Source organism: Mandrillus leucophaeus, unplaced genomic scaffold (genome assembly GCF_000951045.1).
Source record: "Mandrillus leucophaeus isolate KB7577 unplaced genomic scaffold, Mleu.le_1.0 Scaffold455, whole genome shotgun sequence".
Lineage (NCBI taxonomy): Eukaryota > Metazoa > Chordata > Mammalia > Primates > Cercopithecidae > Mandrillus > Mandrillus leucophaeus.
Genome location: NW_012104865.1, coordinates 1730836 through 1752414, shown reverse-complemented (window position 1 = coordinate 1752414; position 21579 = coordinate 1730836). Strand labels below are relative to the sequence as shown.

Sequence of the window (21579 nt, the reverse complement as noted above, 5' to 3'; positions counted from 1 at the left end):
CTTTCTTTCTTTCTTTTTCTTTCTTTAAATTATACTTTAAGTTCTGGGATACATGTGCAAAATGTGCAGGTTTGTTACACAGGTATACACGTGCGATGGTGGTTTGCTGCATGTTTCTCTTAAACCTAGCAGCACATTAAATTGTTCGGAGGAACTTGTCAAAAATACTGATTACTGGGACATAAAAGACTCAGTATATTAGAATATATTTGCAAGTGGTAATGTACCACTGCTACATGCATCAACCCATCATCTACATTAGGTATTTCTCCTAATGCTATCCCTCCCCTAGCACCCCAGCCACTGACAGGGCCCAGTGTGTGATGTCCCCCTCTCTGTGTCCATGTGTTCTCATTGTTCAACTCCCACTTATGAGTGAGAACATGCGGTGTTTGGTTTTCTGTTCCTGTGTTAGTTTGCTGAGAATTATGGTTTCCAGCTTCATCTATGCTCCTGCAAAGGATATGAACTCATCCACTTTTTATGGTTGCATAGTGTTATGGTTATGTCATCCACTTTTTATGGTTGCATAGTGTTATGGTTGCATGGTATATATGTGCCATATTTTCTTTATCCAGTCTATCCTTGATGGGCATTTGGGTTGGTTCCAAGTCTTTGCTATTGAGAATAGTGCTGCAATAAACATACGTGTACATGTGTCTTTATAGTAGAATGAGTTATAATCCTTTGAGTATATACCCAGTAATGCTGGGTCAAATGGTATTTCTAGTTCCAGATCCTTGAGGAATCACCACAATGTCTTCCACAATGGTTGAACTGGTTTACACTCCCACCAACAGGATAAAAGCGTTCCTATTTCTCCATGTCCTCTCCAGCATCTGCTGTTTCCTGATTTTTTAATGATCTCCATTCTACCTGGTGTGAGATGGTATCTCAATGTGGTTTTGATTTGCATTTCTTTAATGACCAGTGATAAGCTTTTTTTCCTATGTTTGTTGGTCATATAAATGTCTTCTTTTGAAAAGTGTCTATTCATATTCTTTGCCCACTTTTTGATGGGGTTGTTTGTTTTTTCTTGTAAATTGTTTAATTTCTTTGTAGATTCTGGATATTAGCCCTTTATCAGATGGATAGATTGCAAAAATTTTCTCCCATTCTATAGGTTGCCTGTTCTTTCCATAGTTCAGTGATCTCTGAGCTTCAAGAATTTATGAGGAAGAGAATTTTGCATTGATTAAGACTTTTAAATACATGGGAAATGCCTAATTTATTTATCATTAGTTTATAATGTAATTATTTCTCATTAACTGCACATAAAAGTATCTCAAAACAAATAATAATATGTCTCCAGTATATCACGGTCTAACTTTAATCATCTTATTTTAAATATATTGTTTTGTTCAAATTGCTCTTTTTGTATTTTTTAAATGCTACAACAACCCACAATATTTTGTTTTTAATGAGTTTTAAGCCTAAGCATTACTTAGTTTGCCCCAGTTTTTCATACATTTTAGATTCTGCTTAAAATAGCTTTGCCTTGTTTATACATATGCATTTACATGACTATTTAGGCTTTTAGGTCAATTTTTAAATGTAAAATTTATAAGTAGAGAAAAATAAGCAATGTGCTCAACTTATTAGGGACCAGAGAAAATTAATTCCTGTAGAAAGACTATAGATTTTAATTCACAGTTTATCTATAAGGTTATCAAAAATTACATAAATGACTAAAAAGGTTTTTTTTTTTTTCTATTTCCTCATTGAATGAAACTTGTTTTTTTTAAACAAAGTAACAAAAGGGTGAGTAATTCTGTATATCTAGACTGGGCTAGCTAGAGCTGTACTGGAGAATTTGACCAGAGTCAAGTTATAGAAGACTGTGTGTGCCATGCTAAACTACTTGGTCTTTATGATGTGGTCAGTGGGAAAACCATTCGGTCTTTATCATGTGGACAGTGGAAATTTGGCAGAGTTTTTTGCTGTTGTTTGTTTGTTTGTTTTGTTTTTTTGGACAGTGTGGATGAGCAGATCTGGATTTCAGATATATTCTTGGAACTGTGAAGGACTATTCGGAGGGTGAAGATTCTAAAAGGAAAAATAAAAATAAAAATAAAAATAAAAAATAAATCAGTTAGAAGGTTGTTACCACAGTCCTCATCAGAGGAATTGTTCCAGACCAGGGGAGTGGCAGTGGCAGTGGGAGGGAGAGACAGAAAGGACTCATCAAAGAGAAAGAAGTGTTATTTATGGGAAACGAGAATGTTTAGTCTAGAGAAAAGAATCCATACACAAGGTTTTGAAGTGGAGACTTTTTGTCTGGTTTTGAAGTGAAGTTGAATTCTCTTTCTTTTCCCCTGTCTCTCTTAAAATTTCCATAGACATACGGCTTTTGATAGAGGGTGTGTTTTCTCCTAGAGGAGGCATTCCAAACATGGAAGCAGTGGAGTGGTACAAGTTGCAATAGATTATAGATGACAGTCTAGTTATACTAGATCTTAGATATTATTTAGATAAATGATTACAAATAAATTAGATTAACTTGAGTGAGGATAAAAGGAAATAAATTCTCAATAGTGTGTTATTGAGATGGATGTAGCAGTGGTATTAACATTTGAATAGTACTTTCTGCTCTTCTGCTCAATATTATTTTTTCTAGACTACATTATAAACCCCATCACCTTTTTCCCCTAGCACAGTTCCTAGCATATCGTGGGTACTTGATGTAATTTAGGATGAACGAATGAATCATCAATGAAGAGTATTAGGCAGATATGCCTATATACATTTTATCCCACTACACATGTTTCTCTTAAACTTAGTTGCACATTAAATCATTTGGATGAACTTGTCAAAAATACTGATTACTGCGACCTACCAAGACCCACTAAATTAGAATATCTTTGGAAGTGGGAGAAGTATAGACATGAAATATCACATACTAATATTTTCAAAAGTTCCCTGGTAAACATGCAGCCAGAATTGAAAACTACTTCTACACTGCACAACTGTTTCTTTATCTATAACCAACTTTCCTTTGTTTTAGAGAAAAGGCTGATTCTTAAACGGCAAGTTTGCAGTTCCATATCATTTTTATGTAGGCAGCAACTGCTGGTAAATTTTCTTGCAAAATAATTGCTGGACAATTAAGTGCAACTACTTACTTGGTTCTCTCAGAGTCAGTATTAAAATTATCAGTGGTGAAATGCTTGTGGTAGCAGCAGAACCACCATTATGATCATAATGAGAAAAGGGCATTTGAACTATTTTCTTAAAATTATAAATCAGGTCAGGGCATAGTTTCTGTGAAATATGGTGTTCCACTGGAAAACAGAGAAGTGTTCCAAAAACTGCACATCTCTTTTTCTGAGGGAAAATTCCCTTTTTTTATGTAACTCACCCACCACCAGGGCTCGGATATATTCCTCTTCAAAGCCACATTAATATCTCCTAGCTCTATGCCTCCTTGGCGTTCAATTTCTCCTTTTTTGATCTTTCTTAGTAATGAATTGACAATACCAGTGTTATGAGCATTACATATGCCTGAGAGCCAACTTTCACCTTGAAAAGCATACTGCCTTTAGCATATTCTTTTTACAATTTCATTTAAAAATAAAAATACTAATGATAAATCTCTAACAAAAGTGTAAAGTTTTAGTAAATATGACCACATAAAATTAGCTTTTATTAGCTGGGTGGTGTTATTGGGTAATAATAATACATACCTCAAACATTGGCAAAATTCAATAATGGTATGTCTATTCATTTACTTTTTCAGTCACGTAATAAATACGTTTTGATAATCTAATAAGTGCCAGGTACTTTTAAGGCTCTGTAATATAACGGTGTTCAACATAGAGAAACGTGCCTGTATAATGTAGCTTACACAGTATTCAGCAGACATAGACAATAAACAAAAGAGTTCAAGCAAATATATAGTACGCTAGATAGTGATACATGTTCTGATTAAAAATAAAGCAAAGAAGGGGTGTCATACATTTAAATAAGGAAATCAGAGAATGTCTTGATGAGAAGGGGGCATCTGAATAAAGGCTTGACTGAGGTGAGGGAATAACTATCTTGGAAAAGGTGAAGGGAACATCAAGTGCAAAGGCCCTGAGGTAGAAATATTCCTGGCATATTTAAAGCACAGAGGACAATTCAGCTATATGAGAATGAATTTGGATTTTTAAAAATCAGTGACAAAATCAGTGGAAGGGAATTCGAATCATGTAGGACATCATAGGCTAAAGGATGACTTGGCTTTTACTGTGAGTGAGGTTGGAAGCCACTGGAGGCTTGTGATCTGAGGGCTAACAGTGGGGCTGGTTGGACTTTGGTGTGAACAGGATCTCCTGGCTACTGTGTTGAAAATAGACTGAAGTAGGGCAACTACTATTTTTGGCAGTGGTTTTGACCTCTTCCCTGAAGCAGCTTTATCTGAGTTAATCTGATTATGAGGAGCAGAGGTCAGACATAGAAGAGGCAAGTCTATTTACAAAGAGAAGCTGCTGCTGAGAAATCAGGGTTAAATTAACAGATAAAATTCAGGAAAGCCTGGTTTAGAGATACAAGTCACATAGCGGGTCAGGATAAGATCATCATTAGCACACATGAGTGCATGACTTTTTGACACAGAAACTATGTCTTTGGGATATATGTGCTTTAACATACTATAATACCCAAATAACACAACAATCTGATTGTATTAATTTAAATTAAATTTTAAAAACAAATAATTTGCTATAGCTTTGAGGACTTTAAAAACTGGCGTATTTCTACTGTGTATCAATGGAGGAACTTTCTTGGATTAACAATATATTGGTTGCTGTATACTCAAAGCAATGTTATGCCTGGGATCTGTGCCCTTTGCTCTGGAAGCTCTCCAAACTAAAGTGGCTAGAATTTTAGGCAAAAGGTACAAATGAACTCAAGATTCATAAACACTCATGGAAATGATTTCATTCAGCACAATTTATGAAATGTTTTTTGTGTTCCAAGCACTTTACTATACGTGGAGGCTAAAGTGGGGAGGGGATAGTGTAACACCAGGCTCCATAGGATAGGGAGGGTATCTTGCAGAGGTTATGAGGTCAGAGCTTGGGCCAGAGAGACTAGAATTCTAACCCTAATACTTGCTGGGTTTGTGACCTTGAATAAGTTATTCAACCTTTCTAAGTCTCATTTTTTTTTTTATGTGTATCTTGTAACTACCAAAGGGTAGAATTTTGATTTGAATATGGCTGCACCCAATTTCAAAGGGGGAAGATAAGTGCATGTTCACTATGCGCCGGAAAAAAATGAGGCCGTGAATATTTGTTAGTGGTGAAAATAACAACAGACGGCTCCCTACTCTGAGGGACTGGTCAGAGTTGAGGTGGCTGAAGTAGTTGTCAGTGCATGAGGATCATGTCCTTTAGTTTAAGAGTTCCTGGAGAGCACTGAAAATAGCAACACAGAGTGTTGGAAGAGTGGTGCTTTGGAGAGATTATCAAGTAGATACTTAAGCATAGGAAATCATCAGGGACCCAGACACAGAACCTCACATGAAAAACAATTTCCCTTTTTTTTTTTTTTTTAGGAAGCATTGACAAGATGTCTGGCTTTAACCCATACTAAGGTAGTAGGAATGATTTATACCTCCAGGTGAGGGAGAGAGAAAATACCGTGACCTGTGGTCTCCACCCATTTACTAACTGGCTAACTTGAAGAATTTTTTAAATTCTACTGAATTCCACTCTCCTCATCAGTCAAATAGGGAAAATGATACAGGCATCTCAGATTTAAATGGGATCTGACAAAAAGTGTTTAGCACAATACAAAGCTATCTTAGTAGGGATTATAAGTGGTGTCTCCTCTCCCCTTTGTCCTCTTTCTCTGTTCCTCAAAAACATAATTATTATTAGCTGAACCTCTACCTCCATGATGAGAATTAATTTAGGAAAGAGTGTGGACTTCCTGAAGGCATTGCTTCTGACCACGGCACCCCCCTCGACTCAGATGTAGGGTAAAAGAGAGGAAGAAGAGAAAATGAAAGACAGAATGAAAGTTAATAGCCCTTTTTTGAGATTATCGACAATTTTCTTAACTGGAACAAAAACAAAATAGTTGGAGATTCTCTCTAATTTTTGTAGCGGTTGGTCATAAAAGATAAAGAGCAGATACAGAACGGTGCACCCTTTGAAGTCACATTACAGGGGCATGGTACAGAGGCAGATGTATGTCCTGGCAATGGATGCTCCATGAGCAACTGCAGGGGTGGCAGAGCCTGCAAAGATTAATGGGACAGAAGTACTGACATTCTTGCAGCACCCTACCATCTAGTGTGTAGTATTGGCTTATGGCCAGCAGGTCAAAAGTGCCAGCGAAAACAGAATATTGATTTCCTTCTATTGCTGGATGCACAGTTCTTTTCTTTACCTCACTTTCTCAGTGGGAAACATGCATTTTAAAATCCCCAAGACGCCGGGCGCAGTGGCTTATACCTCTAATCCCAGCACTTTGGAAGGCCAAGGCAGGGGGATCATGAGGTCAGGAGTTGGAGACCAGCCTGGCCAACATAGTGAAACCCCATCTCTACAAAATATACAAAAATTATCCACGCATGGTGATGTGTGCCTGTAATCCCAGCTCCTTGGGAGGCTGAGGCAAGAGAATCCCTTGAACCTGGGAGGCAGAGGTTGCGCTGAACCGAGGTCATGCCACTGCACTCCAGCCTGGGTGACAGAGTGAGATTCTGTCTCAATAAATAAATAAATTAATAAATAATAAATAAAATAAAATCCCCATGGCTGTATTCCCTGAAAGGATGCAATAAGAAGGACACATCCTCTCTTTGCTACTCTTCCAAAACATTCACAGTGTTAGAGTAATCACGAAAAAATACCAGAAAAATCCAAACTGGGGATCATTTTACAGATTGTGTGACCAGTACTCTTCAAACATGTGAAGCTCATGAAAGACAAGGAAAGACTGAGAAATTGTCACAAATTAGATGAGACTAAGGAGACATGATGAAATACAACATAGTATCCTGAATTGGATCCTAGAACAGAATATTAGTAGAAAACTTGAAAAATCTGAAGACAGTCTGTAGTTTTTCATTAATTTTAATTTATTTGATAAATGTACCATGATTATGTAAGATACTAACAGTAGGTGAAGCTGAGTAAAGAGTATATGAAAACTCTCTGTGGTATCTTTGCAACTCTTTTATCCATCTAAAATTATATGAAACTAAATTTGAGAAAAAAAAGCTGTGACACAAACTACAACTTGCTCTCTTGCACAATGCCAGCTCCGTAAATTTGCAGAACAGCAGCCCTTGAGGTTTTTGGTTTCTTATCAGCATTTGGGATACTGTGCCCTCCTCTTTGTCTCCGTCTTTTCCAAACCAATTTAATTGAAAGGCCTGGGAAATGAAAAATTATGGAAAAGGAAACTGAGCAGTGCTCATGGAAGGTGAAGGAAACTCTTTAGAACTAGAACTTAGGTTATATTTCAGAACATCAAAAAGACAACTATGAGGGCCAGGTGTGGTGGCTCATGCCTGTAATCCTAGCATTCTGGGAGGCCGAGGCGGGCAGATCACCTGAGGTCAGGCGTTCGAGACCAGCCTGACCAACATGGAGAAAACCTGTCTCTACTAAAAATACAAAATTAGCTGGATGTGGTGGCGCGCACCTGTAATCTCAGATACTCAGGAGGCTGAGGCAGGAGAATCACTTGAACTTGGGAGGCAGCAGTGGTGGTGAGCTGAGATCGCACCATTGCACTCCAGCCTAGGCAATAAGAGCCAAACTCCACCTTAAAAAAAAAAAAAAAAAAAAAAAAATCTATGAAATAAGGGAACACACTTAGATAAAGACTAACATGGGGAAGGGAGGAAACCCTCTTCCTACTTCTATCTCTATTATGTTTTCCTATGTTAACTCATATACCAAGATTATATGAGAAAACCTTGCCTTATGAAGAGACAATTAATAGAAAGTAGTAATTTACAATAATCTTGGAGAGATAAAAAAGGAAGACACTAGTCTCAGTTAGAAATTTAGAAGCATCTCATGAGCCACAAATAATCATAAAATGATCTGAAAATGTGGGCTTGGTGCAATTGCTTCTATTGTCATTTTAATTTATTACAAAGAACAATCAGTAAGAGGATTACTTCTGTAGTCACAACTGTTATTTGGTTATGTATGAGTTAAACATTTGGTTGTCTCTAGGGATGTGACAGTGCTGCCAAGCAGCTAATATGTATGAAGAACCAAGCATGAGTTAGGACATATATGTTGACCTTTATGATTTGGGAATTTTAATTATGAAACTTTTTATTACTGATTGCTGACTTAAAAAAATTGTAACTCCTTTCTCCAGGTAGATGGAGCTTCAGTGGGGCTAAAGCCATTTTTGTGTCTCTCGTGTCTGCTTTATTTGCTCTGGGGCATGCCATACTCAAGAAGAGTAGACTGTGGTATGCGGCATAAGATATCCAACTTCTCAGATTTATTTTTATGCCTCAAAGTTGGCTTCCATTTTTGGCATACTAAACCATCCTTCTGGTTTACTCATATAAATGTTACGACATTGACCTCCCATGCTATACGTTTACTCAGCATATTCCTTCAGTTTTATTTCTACATGATGAATTTTCCCATTCTATCCCAGAGGGTTAGAGCCTAGAAACATTGGACTCTCTGATCTTGTATATTAAAGCTGACAGAGTATACAGAAAGTATTGTTATTGATTCCTTTCATTCACGTGGATTTATCATTGTTTTGTCACATTTACCTCATCTATTTCTTTCTTCAACACATTTTTCTGACATATTTGAAAGTAAGAAGCAGAAGACATGATATATGATTCTTAAAGCCTTCAGCATCTCTCATAATCATGAGGACTTTCTCCTATAATAAACCCAATACCATTATTACACCCAAGAAATTTCACATGATATACCATTATCTAATATATTGGTAATTTTCTGCAATTGTCTCCAAAAATATTCTTCTTCTTTATAGTTTTTTGTTAATTCACTCCAAAATTCAATCAAGGATCACACATTGCATGTGGATAATTTAAAACTTCTATGAGCTCCTTTCCTAAAAATGATTTGTCTATTGAAGAATCCAGCTGATTCACCTTTCTCATATCCATTTAAAAATGCTTATCTCTTCAAATAAAAGAGAGAAGCGGAGGAGGGAGGAGATGCATCACTTTCGTTCATCCCAAATTATTTTATTGTGCATTGCTCTAAGTTATAAAAACTCCTGGGTCTCCAAACAATAAAACAAAACACCGCATTGTCATCTGTGAAGCAGTTCTCAATTACGTCATAATATCACTTCTTATCTTTTTCATTATGCTATGTATATTGCCAACAAAATTTACTTCCTATCTTTCATAATTAAACATTAAATGTTATAATATATGTTTTTAACATTTTCAACTAATAATAATCTATGAGAATTCAAACACAAAGCAACATTTTAAAATTGGAGCCTTATAATATTATACTTTTGTTTTGTTTGGAAACAGGATCTACATGAGGTGGCATAATTATAGCTCACTGTAGGCTTAAACCCTGGGCTCAAGTGATTCTCCTGCCTCAGTTTCCCAAGTAGCTGGGACTATAGATGCTCACCATCGTGCCTGGTTAATTTTTATTTTTATATGTATTTTGTGTAGAGATGGGGTTTCACTATGTTGACCAGGCTGATCTTGAATTCCTGGACTCAAGCAATCCTTCTGCTTTAGTCTCCCAAAGTGCTGGCGGTAGAGGCATGAGCCACCACACCTGGCCCTATATATTTTAAAAACAAAGTACTTAAGTGTATTTATTGCAGAGAATTATGTTAGGTGATCAGTAAGTGGCTTTAAGTTTTAAAATGTTTTTGTATTGTAAAAAGATGGAACTACAATTTAGGCAAGATAAAAAATATGAATTTTGTATCTTACAGAAGAATTTATGTTTTTATTTATTCATGTAAACATTCTCTCAGTATCTTTCATTAGTGCCCTTCTTGTCTTCCCAGCTTCTAAACATTGAGAAGTATACCAAGACTTAGTCCTTGGACCTCTTCTCTGTGTATTAAGTCTGTCTCATACTTTTAGCAATTTGGGCTGAATTAGAGATTTAAGTGCCTTTTTATAAGTGATGACTCCCATATTCGTGTCTCCAACTTGGACCCTTCTCCCAAATTCCAGACACCAAAAATGTGTGTCTTAACTTAGTTATCTAATTGACATATCAATTTAACACATCAAAAACTGATTCCCAATTCTCTTTCTCATTCCGAACCTTTTCTCATAATTTTTCCAATCTCTATTTTTATGTTCCAACTGCTTTGGCGAAAACCCTGAGTCATTTGCCATCTTCTCTGACTTTCCTCTTTATCTCTCACCCACATATAATTGTTCAACCTGCTGACATTATCTTGAAAACATATGCATAATCTGTCTACTTAAGTCACTTCCATAGCTAACACTTAGGTTCAAGTCACCTTTATCTTTTACCAGATTCTTTCAATAGTCCTCTCATTGATTTTCCTACTTCCTCTTTTGCCTCACTTAAGTCTGTTCTCAAATAGCAGCTGAAAGGATTACATTTATAGACAAATCTGATCATGTCACTTTTCACTCAAACCATTTGCTTCCCAAAAGCCAAGTTCTCATAATAACCTATACTATACATAATAACCTATACAAGTTCGCATAATAACCTATAGTCCCACATACTTGAATCCTAAGTTACCTCTGAGATGTGGTCTCCTCTTTATGGCTCCTTCTGCTCCAAGTACCCTGTCATCTCTGAAATACTCCATCTACCCCTTATCTACTCACATGTCTTATTCCCCTGATGTCCTTAAGCCTTTGCTCAAATGCCACACTGTTCTTAAGTGTTTTCTGCCATCTCTATCTAGATTGCAGCTCCACCCCTCCCTGTTTTATTTTACTCTGTAGCACCTACTACCATGTAACACACTCTGTATATGCCTGTCTTCTTGAATGTCTTCCTCTCCAGCCCCACTATCATCCCTGCAAGGATGTAAGCTACCTAGGGGCAAGGAGTTTGATCTGTTTTGACTAAATTTAGTCTGCTACTATAATCCCATTTTCTGGCAGAATGCCTGGACCTCTTCAAGGAAACCTATAAATGTGTTTGAATTAGTAAATGCATGAAGGAATGTGATCAACTTAAAAAAAAAAAGAGTAATTGAGACATTTTGTGGGGTTTTTTTGCAGATGTTATTATATCAAACATGAGCCGTGTAGTACTTACACTATGCTTTTATTTCCTAAAAAAATTGGTGAAGCTATTTTTAATAAGTCTACAAAGTCAGGAAAACAAAACTCTGCTGAGATCTTGTAATTATGAATAAAAATTGAAAGATTATCAATTGGAGAAGTATTCAATGAAGTACTACAACTTGAACTAGGCCTTACATTAAGTATATAGGATTTAGAAATACTGAAGGATGAATACGAGAATGTTCCAGGCAAGAGAAATGACGTGAGGCTAAATTGAACAGAAGAAATGTTATAAACATTCTTTCTTCCCTGAAGCAGAGTGTTCCTTTTAAAGAAGTAGTAGACATTTTGTTTTAGGGCTATAGGTAAAGACTAGTATATGATAACCTTGATAAAGTGCTGTCTTTGAAAATTTAGGCTAGTAGAACAAAAATACCACGGACTGAGTGGCTTAAACAACTATTTATTTCTCACAGTTCTGGAGGTTGACAGGTTCAAGATCAAGGCACTGGTGGATCCAGTGTCTGGCAAGAGTCTGCTTCCTATTGTATCCTCACATAGCACAGAGGGAGAGCGCGATATCTCATGTCTCCTCTTTTCACCGTGAGGGCCCCACCCTCATGGATTTATCTAACAGTAATTACCTCCCAAAGACCCCACCTCAAATTCCCATCAAATCAGTCTTAGGGCTTCAACAAAGGAATTTTGAGGGGACACATTCACTCTCTTGCAAGAAATAAAGACAATTTATTTTATCCTCTAAACATGAGGGATTTATTAAATGGTGGGGTGACTTATTTTTGTGGGACAATGAGGAAATAAATGGGGATGAGGAAATAAAATGGCCAAACAAGGATTTGTGATAAGTAATAATCTAGCTGTAAAATGAATTAAATATAAGAAGGTTTGAAAGTAAGAAACCTGGATTGACAATTATTTCAATACAGTGGCGACAAAGCAAAAAATAATAATAATGATAATGCCAGAAACATTAAAAGGTAACTGTCCTAAAGCATGAGAGGAGAGAAAGATCGTAATTGGTGAAAATGAGTTGCAGAAACCTACTGCAGCGTGAGTGAAAAGGGAAGCCTTATCTCAGAAGATGACATAGAACAGAGTATTTCAGGCAGAAGGAAAACAATTGCACAGTCCTCCTGGAGAATATAAAGGAACAGGTAAAAGCAGCATTGTGTTCAGATGGGAAATGGCAGAAGATAAGGCCAAAAGTAAAGTTAGAGGCCTTGAAGAAATAAAGTTCTGTGACGCCTTAGAGTTAACAAAAATTAGGGTGTCATTTGCTTCCATAGAGGAGGTGTGCTTCAAAGAAAGTTGAGCCCATTGTGAATGTTAAACAGGAGGAAAATCTATGGGGACCAGTATAAGCAAATGCCTAAGTGGCATAAACAGCAGTCAAAAAACAAGAATAAAGTAGGAAAAGACTGATAAGACTGAGCAGAAAACAGCGTGCTGGAAAGGCAGAACGGGGCTCTGTAAGAAAACAATCTGACTGTTTGGAAGTCTTAGAGGTATGAAGAGATTTTTGTTGTTGCTTTTCCTCCTACAGTCAAGGCTGCTTAACATTTTCTTATGCCTAATGAATGTGAATTTGGCATCCAGAATGCCATAGGAGCTAAATACACAAACTTCAGCAAACCTCTATTTGCACTTAGTACTCTTGTTTTTGCATTTTCTCAAACATAAACATTCAATTGAGAAGAAGTAGTATGTTGGCCATTGAGAAACATTTGTAGTGGCAAAATGGTGGAGAAACATGATGCTGACAGCTTGCATGCATTTCTCTCCATTTGGCAATTAAGGACTTCCACTGAGGCAAATGTTGATGCTGAGATTGTAACGTTTAGATTGGCTATTTTCAGTGGGTTGCATTTCTAGAAATATCCTACAAAACAATATTCCCAAGAAATAATTAACAAAAAACGAATTCAGAATTTTCCAAAGGCTGACCTAAAACTCTTGGAGTTTTAGGAGCTATAAGTGGATTTGCAAACATAGTAAATTTGAATTGTGTATTTCCAACCACTTAATTAGCTTAATTCAACATCAACCATGCGGCTAGTACTGCTAAGGTGTTTATTCTTAATAAGAGGAGGAATGCTAGGTCTTATAAAGGGGAAAATGTTACGATGGGTTAAGTGGATACATACAAAAGAAAGATTGTAATAATAAGAAAAAGTGATATAAAAATAGACAGAGAGAGATAACTTTCATTTCTATCTGAGGGAATATCCAATTAGCCTTCTCTATAGTGTTAGAACACAGAATAGATCTTGAAGTACAGGTAGCATATAAATAGTAAGTTATGTCATAAGAGTTAGAAGGACAGACTTGTCAACCTCCACTCATAAATGTTTTGAATTAAGTGTGCTGCATAGACACGTTTCAAATAACAAATACAATACTTTCACTGTTCATGTATAGCTTATATACTATAAGGTATTCTGGCTAAGATTATGCTTGATAGAAACTTTTCAAACACAAATATATGGAGTAGCGACTAATAGTTGCATCATTTCAAGTGAAAATGAGACATTTCTCGAAGATAGATTTATTTTTTATTTTCTGTACTGTGTGGCAGTAGAGTATAGTAACTAAGAGAAAAGTAGGGAAAAGGCTAATTTTTTAAACTACATTATTTTTCTCCCAGTTCATAATCAAAACTGTCTAATAATTTTTGTCTGTGTTATTTTGGTTGCTTTCAACTGGTGCATTGAAACATGTACAAATGCAAACATTCAAATAAAGAAAGCTAAAAGTAATGTCCTTGATCATAGGTAATGCATCTTGAGTTTTCCTGGCCCTCCCAAAGCATTTTGTAAAATACTTAAAAAAAGATCTATTATGAATATTTTTACCTATTAATAATATATATATACCCATATATATTAGATGTATATATAGATATAGAAATAGATATTAGAATACTGAGCAACTAAGGAAACAAATTTTAAACTCTTTCCAATGCTTTAAGGATAATTTGCCTGAAAATTAATGAACTATTTGAGTCATTAATAATTCCAATTACTATAGTTTATTATTTTTGTATCTCTCAATGTTACCAAGTCAGCACATATTGAGAATATGGTAAACTGTATATCTGATCCAAGAAAATTTGGTCTTTGGTGATTTGGCCTAATTTGTCAAAATAGGACAGATACTTGTTTATGTGGCTAATCTGCAGTCATAGAATCATTGTGCTGTGCCTCATTGTACACATATATTCCATTAGGTAGCTTATTCATTCTAACACATCAAGACCGTGCCCTTTTGAGACACATCGTTGTGAGAAGGTTAAAAATGAAAGGACCATCCATCCCTTCAGAGTCATGTGTTCTCGTATGGGAACTAGACAACTGCGCAAACAATTATAGCACCATACATATATATTCTCATCAATGGGAAATCTGAAGAGAGGTTTCCAAATTTTGTCTGAAGATCATAGGCTTCCTAGAACAGGGGATATGCCATCAAAGCCCTAAAGAACGAAGAAGAGTTTTCCAAATAGACAAGGCAAGGAAGAGCACCTTAAACACAGGAAACAATGCAAAATTAGTAAAATAAGTGTCTTAGGAGTAGGCTGTAAGACCCGTGGGCTTTTGAGTAACAGAATTCACTCAGATGCTATCAGGTGCCATGATAATGGGTATTGTGACAGAAAGAGAGGGAGATGTCTTTGTATTGTTCCTTTGTCTCTCTGTGGGTGTGTTTGTGTGTGTGTTGGGGGTAACTTCAGTGAAATCCCCTGTTATGACAGAGCAGGGAGGCATAGGATATGATCCTTGAAAACCCTCCTAAAAATGGCAAAATGTCAGGTGAAAAGAATTATGGTGGTAGAGAGAGGAAACAGATGAGACTGTGGTACACTTACTCACTTGTCAATAAAATTGGAGTTGATTGTGGCTTTATTATGGTCGTATTCTGTGTATGACAAATGTTTCATGTTTGTCTGATTCTATTCTCCAAAGGCCAATATAAAAAGAAACTGGAATAATGAAATAACAGGAACAGACAATGAAATATAGACCATCAAACTTTCCTAATTGTTGGGTATAATAATGTTACATAGGAAAACTACTTTCTCTGGTTTAAATAAAGGAATTATCAGCCACAACTAATGTATCCACTAAGTAACTATATTACATGACTTTTTAAATCAATAATTTAAAAGTGATAATGAATATAAAATTAAATGAAAATTCAGAGGTTAAACATAAAAACAAATTATGGTCCTCGTCCTCACGCACATTTCAAATTACCTTTAAGTATGATATATTTCTTTTGCCTTCTATGGTGATTTATATTAATTATTCTTTCTGTGTAGTTTTGTCAGCTTTTTCAAATATCACACTGGCCATTAAACATCTGTCATTTTCATGACATTATGCCCACACTGTTTGTTTCTTGCCTTAAAGAAATAACTGGAATTGACTGTGGAAGAATCGTAAGTGTGGGCCTGATAGAACTGAGAAAGCATGAGTGTGAGATATCAGCCATGGAAGCTGATTATTGCCACTGCTATATGGCAATATCAGTACCTATAGATTGGCGGGATTTGGAGACATATAGCTTACTCTTAGAATCACCAGTGACAAGGCCCTTCCACCCTTAAAAATGCAAGCTTTGAGTTTGTTCCAGTAATAATAATAATAGTAATAATAATAATTCATTGTTCACACTTACCAAGTGCTCATACTTGTCTAAGCACTTAACCTGAATAACTTAGTTAAGTCCCACAACAACCCAATAAGACTATGTTGTACCTGAAAATTGTATCAATAATATAATTTCTAGAATTACTATTTTTTTTATCTTTTATATGCATTGATATCCTGAAAGTTTTCTGCATGGCATATTTGTTTATGTTGCAATGTTCATGTTATCATAATAAGGTGACAGTATCAGTACAGTGTTAGTGATTAAACTGAACTTTTGTTACCAGATAGCTGGGTTCAAGTACTAATTCTGCCACATAAGACACTAACGCATGTAAGGCACTAAGCAAATCACTTAAACTCTTTGTGCCACCATTTCCCTACATGTAAAATGAGATCATCATAGTAGCAACACCATATGGTTATTGTTTATATTCAATAAGCTGATACATATTGAGTGCCTAGAACAGCGCTTGAAATATCATGAAATTACACTTACTATTATTAATCCTATGAGTTACATTTCATTTAAAAATTAATTTATAACCCTAAAAATGTATGATAATGTGTACAATGAGCTAAATCAAATGTAAAGTCAAAATATGAATGTTCTGTCAGAATGACCTCATATATGCTGGAATTATCTGTGTTATAATTTAATAAATTTAATTGCAGATGGGGTACTTAGTCTGTATTAATTGAACTTGCCAAGTCATTTAGTTCCAAAAATTATGTCACTTATATTATTATACATGTAACATTCAATGTTCCCTAAATAAAGGGTGTCAAATTATTTGTAGTTTCAGACTTTCATATTTTGCCATCAATAATGACAAATAAAAATTTACATTTTGTTGTCTCATAGAAACGTGTATTTTAAGTGATTTATTTACTATTTTGTGACTTCGGTTATACATTTCTTGCACAAAATTTGAAATACCTTTTTTAAAACAAATTTTCATGTGAACTTGTGATTCATTTGTGTTCTAGCACACAACATTTAGATCTAGGCTGAAGTTAATAGAGCACAGAGTTTTAAAATAAATATTTTTCATTCACAAGAGGGGTGACAAATTTGAGGTGAGAGTTATATATCTGAGTTATTTGGGGAAAGTACTCTTTTATTTCTTAGCACTAGAGGAAAAATATATTGGAAGCGACACAGGTACAACTAACTTACAAGTTAAGGACTTTAAAATATATATATTTATTGAATGTGTGATATATAAAAATAATTATATAAAGTGTATCAAGGAGTTAAAAAAAGACTAAATGATGATGAAAAGAAAAACATAAACCGTACAAAAACGATATAAATAAGAGATCAACTAAAATAAAATGAGGTGTCTTCTTAAAAGTAAAAGTATGTAATTGACTAGATAATGCATTAGGTTCACATTTATAGAAATATCACTTTGAATTAGAAAGTTGAAGACAAGCAAAAACTACATAATCCCTACAATCATTTACTAGGCTGGCTTTTTGAAATATAACTCAAGCTAATTATTTCCTTTTGGCCTTAAAAATAATTGGAATCTTTAATTTTAAAGTAGTTTTTTAGCCTATAATTTTCACCTACCATATAAAACAAGCATTTTCTTATGTCTCTAAATATCCTTGAAATAATTATATTGTAGCTGTATATTATATTGTTAATAATTTTATCATATCACTTACTGAATCACTTCCTTTGAATTACTGATTCAAAGAAAGAAAACATTTTAAAACATTTTGATACATGTAGTTAAATTTCATTTCCAAAATTAGTTATATGAAAATTATCACAACTTATAGCCTTAATAGAAATATGGGAATTTAAAATTAGCAATGCTATTTTTATTTTAATGAAAGATATTTAACATACAAAAATTTTAAATTACGCCAAAATAGAGATTTAGAAGCTGAGATTAAATTTAGTCAAATGCTTCTCTTGCTAGAATGAGGGTCTGGCCTATTATGTGTATTCTCAATGGTTATTCATTTTCATAGTACTCTAATGAATATTGCTATTATGTGAATTGGTGGAGTATACTTAAGTTACATAATGTGAATTTTAATTGTATAAAAACATGATGGCAAATGAAGCCTGGAAAAAATTTTGATTATTATTATACAACATGAAAATATTACTATATTTGAGGGTATTTTTGCCTCCCATAATCACCATTAATCCCACCTCCTCCAGTGTTCCTAGAACTCTTTGCACACATCTTCACCACTAGCCTCTGTCTCGTTGTATATAACTATTTATGTGCTGTGTTTTTCCCACTAGGTAATCAGCATCACTGTGGTTAAAACTTCTTCCAAAGTCTCTAGCATAGTGCCGGACTCAAAATAGTGTGGACTATTGCTTTTTTAAATTTGTCCATTACATCTACCTCAAGAGTTTTTGACTTTCATTCTGTCAGCATTTTAGGATTTTTATTTGGTCTTACATAGTGCACAAAAATGAAATTCTAAAAGTACCAGGATATTGTCGAATTATTAATAAGGAAATGACCTTCGCCCAGGCAATGCCACATTATTTTTTTTTTTCAGTGTCCTTTAAGAATACAGCACCATCAGTGAAACAGTAGGGAGTTTTAAAAGTGATTCCTACCCCGAGGGATGCGTCAAACTTCTGCACAAGGGCAAGAAATAATTTACTTTTATAGGTCACCAAACCCAAAATAAAGGGAGCGGGGAGAAAGGTGATTCTACAAAGTACTTTGAAATGATAACATTTATAATGTTATAAGTTCCCAAGTGTACAGCAGAAATTTCATTAAAATTGAAATATGTCTTATAGAATTGAAAATATTAAACTTCAGAAATAGAACCTTCTATGAAAGTTCTTTTCCATTTTGATATTTAAATACCTTATATAGTTTTTTCTTAAAATTTATCATACTAACTGTATTAAGAAAAAAAAATATATAGCATAAAATTCACCTTTAAAGTGTATACTTCAGTGTTTTTAGCTTATTCACAGAGTTGAGCAACCTTCACTACTATCTAATTTTAGATCATGTGCATCACCCTATTCCCTGTATCTTTTAGCAATTAATCCCCATTTGCCCCATTTCCAAGGCCCTGGCAACCACCAAGCTACTTTCTTCCTCTATGGATTTGTTGTTCTGGATATTTCATATACTATAACTGAAATTTTACAATATGGGGTCTTTTGCTTTCAAGATTAATCTTCATTATAGCTTATACTTTATTTCTTCATCTTGCCAATTAATATTCCATTATATGGCTGTACTAATTTTATTTATCCATTCATTGGTTAATAGATATTTGGGTTGTTTTCATTTATTGGCTATTATTAACAATACTACTATGAATATGCATATAAAAGCTTTTTTATATACATGTGTTTTCATTTCTCTTGTGTATATAACTAGAAGTGGAAGTGCTAGGTTATATGGTAACGCTAACATTTCAAATAAATGCTACACTGTCTTTCAAAGTGACTGTGCTATTTTGCAATTCTGCCAGCAATGATGAATTGCTTAATGTAGGGTTCTACATAACTTTTTAATATGCACAGTTGTCGTGGCAGAATTATTCTATCTCACATTTGTAAAACACAATTCAATTTTTATCACAAATAATATGTATCATAGCATATCCTGAAAATGTATCTTCTTAAACTGTAAGCAGAATTTTAGCACTGCAACCCAATTTATTCTTTGTGATCCCAGCACGGTTTATATATATACTTTAAGTTCTGGGATACATGTGCAGAACCTGCAGGTTTGTTACATAGGTACACACGTGCCATGGTGGTTTGCTATACCCATCAACCCGTCAGCTACATTAGGTATTTCTCCTAATGCTATCCGCCCCCCCCAACCTCCGACCTGCGGACAGGCTCCGGTGTGGGATGTTCCCCTCCCTGTGTCCATGTGTTCTCATTGTTCAGCTCCCCCTTATGAGTGAGAACATGCAGTGTTTGGTTTTATGTTCCTGTGTTAGTTTGCTGAGAATAATGGTTTCCAGCTTCATCCATGTACCTGCAAAGGACATGAACTCATCCATTTTTATGGCTGTATAGTATTCCATGGGGTATATATGCCAAATTTTCTTTATCCAGTCTATCATTGATGGGCATATGAGTGAGTTCCAAGTCTTTGCTATTGTGAACAGTGCTGCCATAAACATACATGTACATGTGTCTTTATAGTAGAATGACTTATAATCCTTTGGGTGTATACCCAGTAATGGGATTGCTAGGTCAAATGGTATTTCTGGTTCTAGATCCTTGAGGAATTGCCACACTGTCTTCCACAATGGTTGAACTAATTTACACTCCCACCAACAGTGTAAAAGCGTTCCTTTTTCTCCACATCCTCTCCAGCATCTGTTGTTTCCTGACTTTTTAATGATTGCCATTCTAACTGGCATGAAATGGTATCTCATTGTGGTTTTGATGTGCATTTCTCTAATGAACAGTGATGATGAGTTTTTTTTCATATGTTTGTTGACCACGTAAATGTCTTCTTTTGAGAAATGTCTGTTCATATCATTTGCCCACTTTTTGATGGGGTTGTTTTTTTCTTGTAAATTTGTTTAAGTTCTTTGTAGATTCTGGATATTAGACCTTTGTCAGATGGATAGATTACAAAAATTTTCTCCCATTCTGTAGGTTTCTTTTCACTCTGATGATAGTTTCTTTTCCTGTGCAGAAGCTCTTTAGTTTAATTAGATCCCATTTGTCAATTTTGGTTTCTGTTGCCGTTGCTTTTGGTGTTTTAGTCATGAAGTCTTTGCCCATGCCTATGTCCTGAATGGTATTGCCTAGGTTTTCTTCTAGAGTTTTTATGGTTTTAGGTATTACATTCAAGTTTTTAATCCACCTTGAGTTAATTTTTGTATAAGTTGTAAGGAAGGGATCCGATTTCAGTTTTCTGCATAGGGCCATCCAGTTTTCCCAGCACCATTGATTAAATATGGATTTCCTTTCCCCATTTCTTGTTTTTGTTAGGTTTGTCAAAGATCAGATGGTAGTAGATGTGTGGCGTTATTTCTGAGGTCTCTGTTCTGTTCCATTGGTCTATATATTTGTTTTGGTACCAGTAGCATGCTGTTTTGGTTACTATAGCCTTGTAGCATCATTTGATGTCAGGTAGCATGATGCCTCCAGCTTTGTTCTTTTTGTTTAGGATTGTCTTGGCTATGCAGGCTCTTTTTTGGTTCCGTATGAAATTTAAAGTAGTTTTTTTTTTTTTCTAATTCTGTGAAGAAAATCAATGGTAGTTTGATGGGAATAGCATTGAATCTATAAATTACTTTGGGCACTATGGCCATTTTCATGATATTCATTCTTCCTATCCATGAGCATGGAATATTTCTCCATTTGTTTGTGTCCTCTCTTATTTCCTTGAGCAGGGGTTTATAGGTCTACCTGAAGAGGGCCTTCACATCCCTTGTAAGTTCACATGTATTTTATTTACTTTGTAGCAATTGTGAATGGAAATTCACTCATGATGTTGCTCTCTCTCTTTGTCTGTTAGTGGTGTATATGAATGCTTGTGATTTTTGCACATTGATTTTGTATCCTGAGACTTTGTTGAAGTTGCTTATCAGCTTAGGGAGATTTTGGACTGAGACAATGGGGTTTTCTAAATATACAATCATGTCATCTGCAAACAGAGACAATTTGACTTCCTCTCTTCCTATTTGAATACCCTTTATTTCTTTCTCTTGCCTGATTGC

At 35.1% G+C, this 21579-nt stretch overlaps 1 protein-coding gene across 2 annotated transcripts in view; it reads left to right on the top strand.

Annotated features, from left to right (window-relative positions):
• The window catches only part of PPFIA2 (protein tyrosine phosphatase, receptor type, f polypeptide (PTPRF), interacting protein (liprin), alpha 2), a 542959-nt gene that overhangs the window by 282299 nt on the left and 239081 nt on the right, over positions 1 to 21579 (top strand). For both annotated transcript variants that reach the window (XM_011994387.1, XM_011994388.1), the window contains exon 6: positions 2169 to 2200. In XM_011994387.1, coding sequence (XP_011849777.1) covers positions 2169 to 2200 — 32 coding nt within the window. The remainder of the gene's footprint in view (positions 1 to 2168; positions 2201 to 21579) is intronic.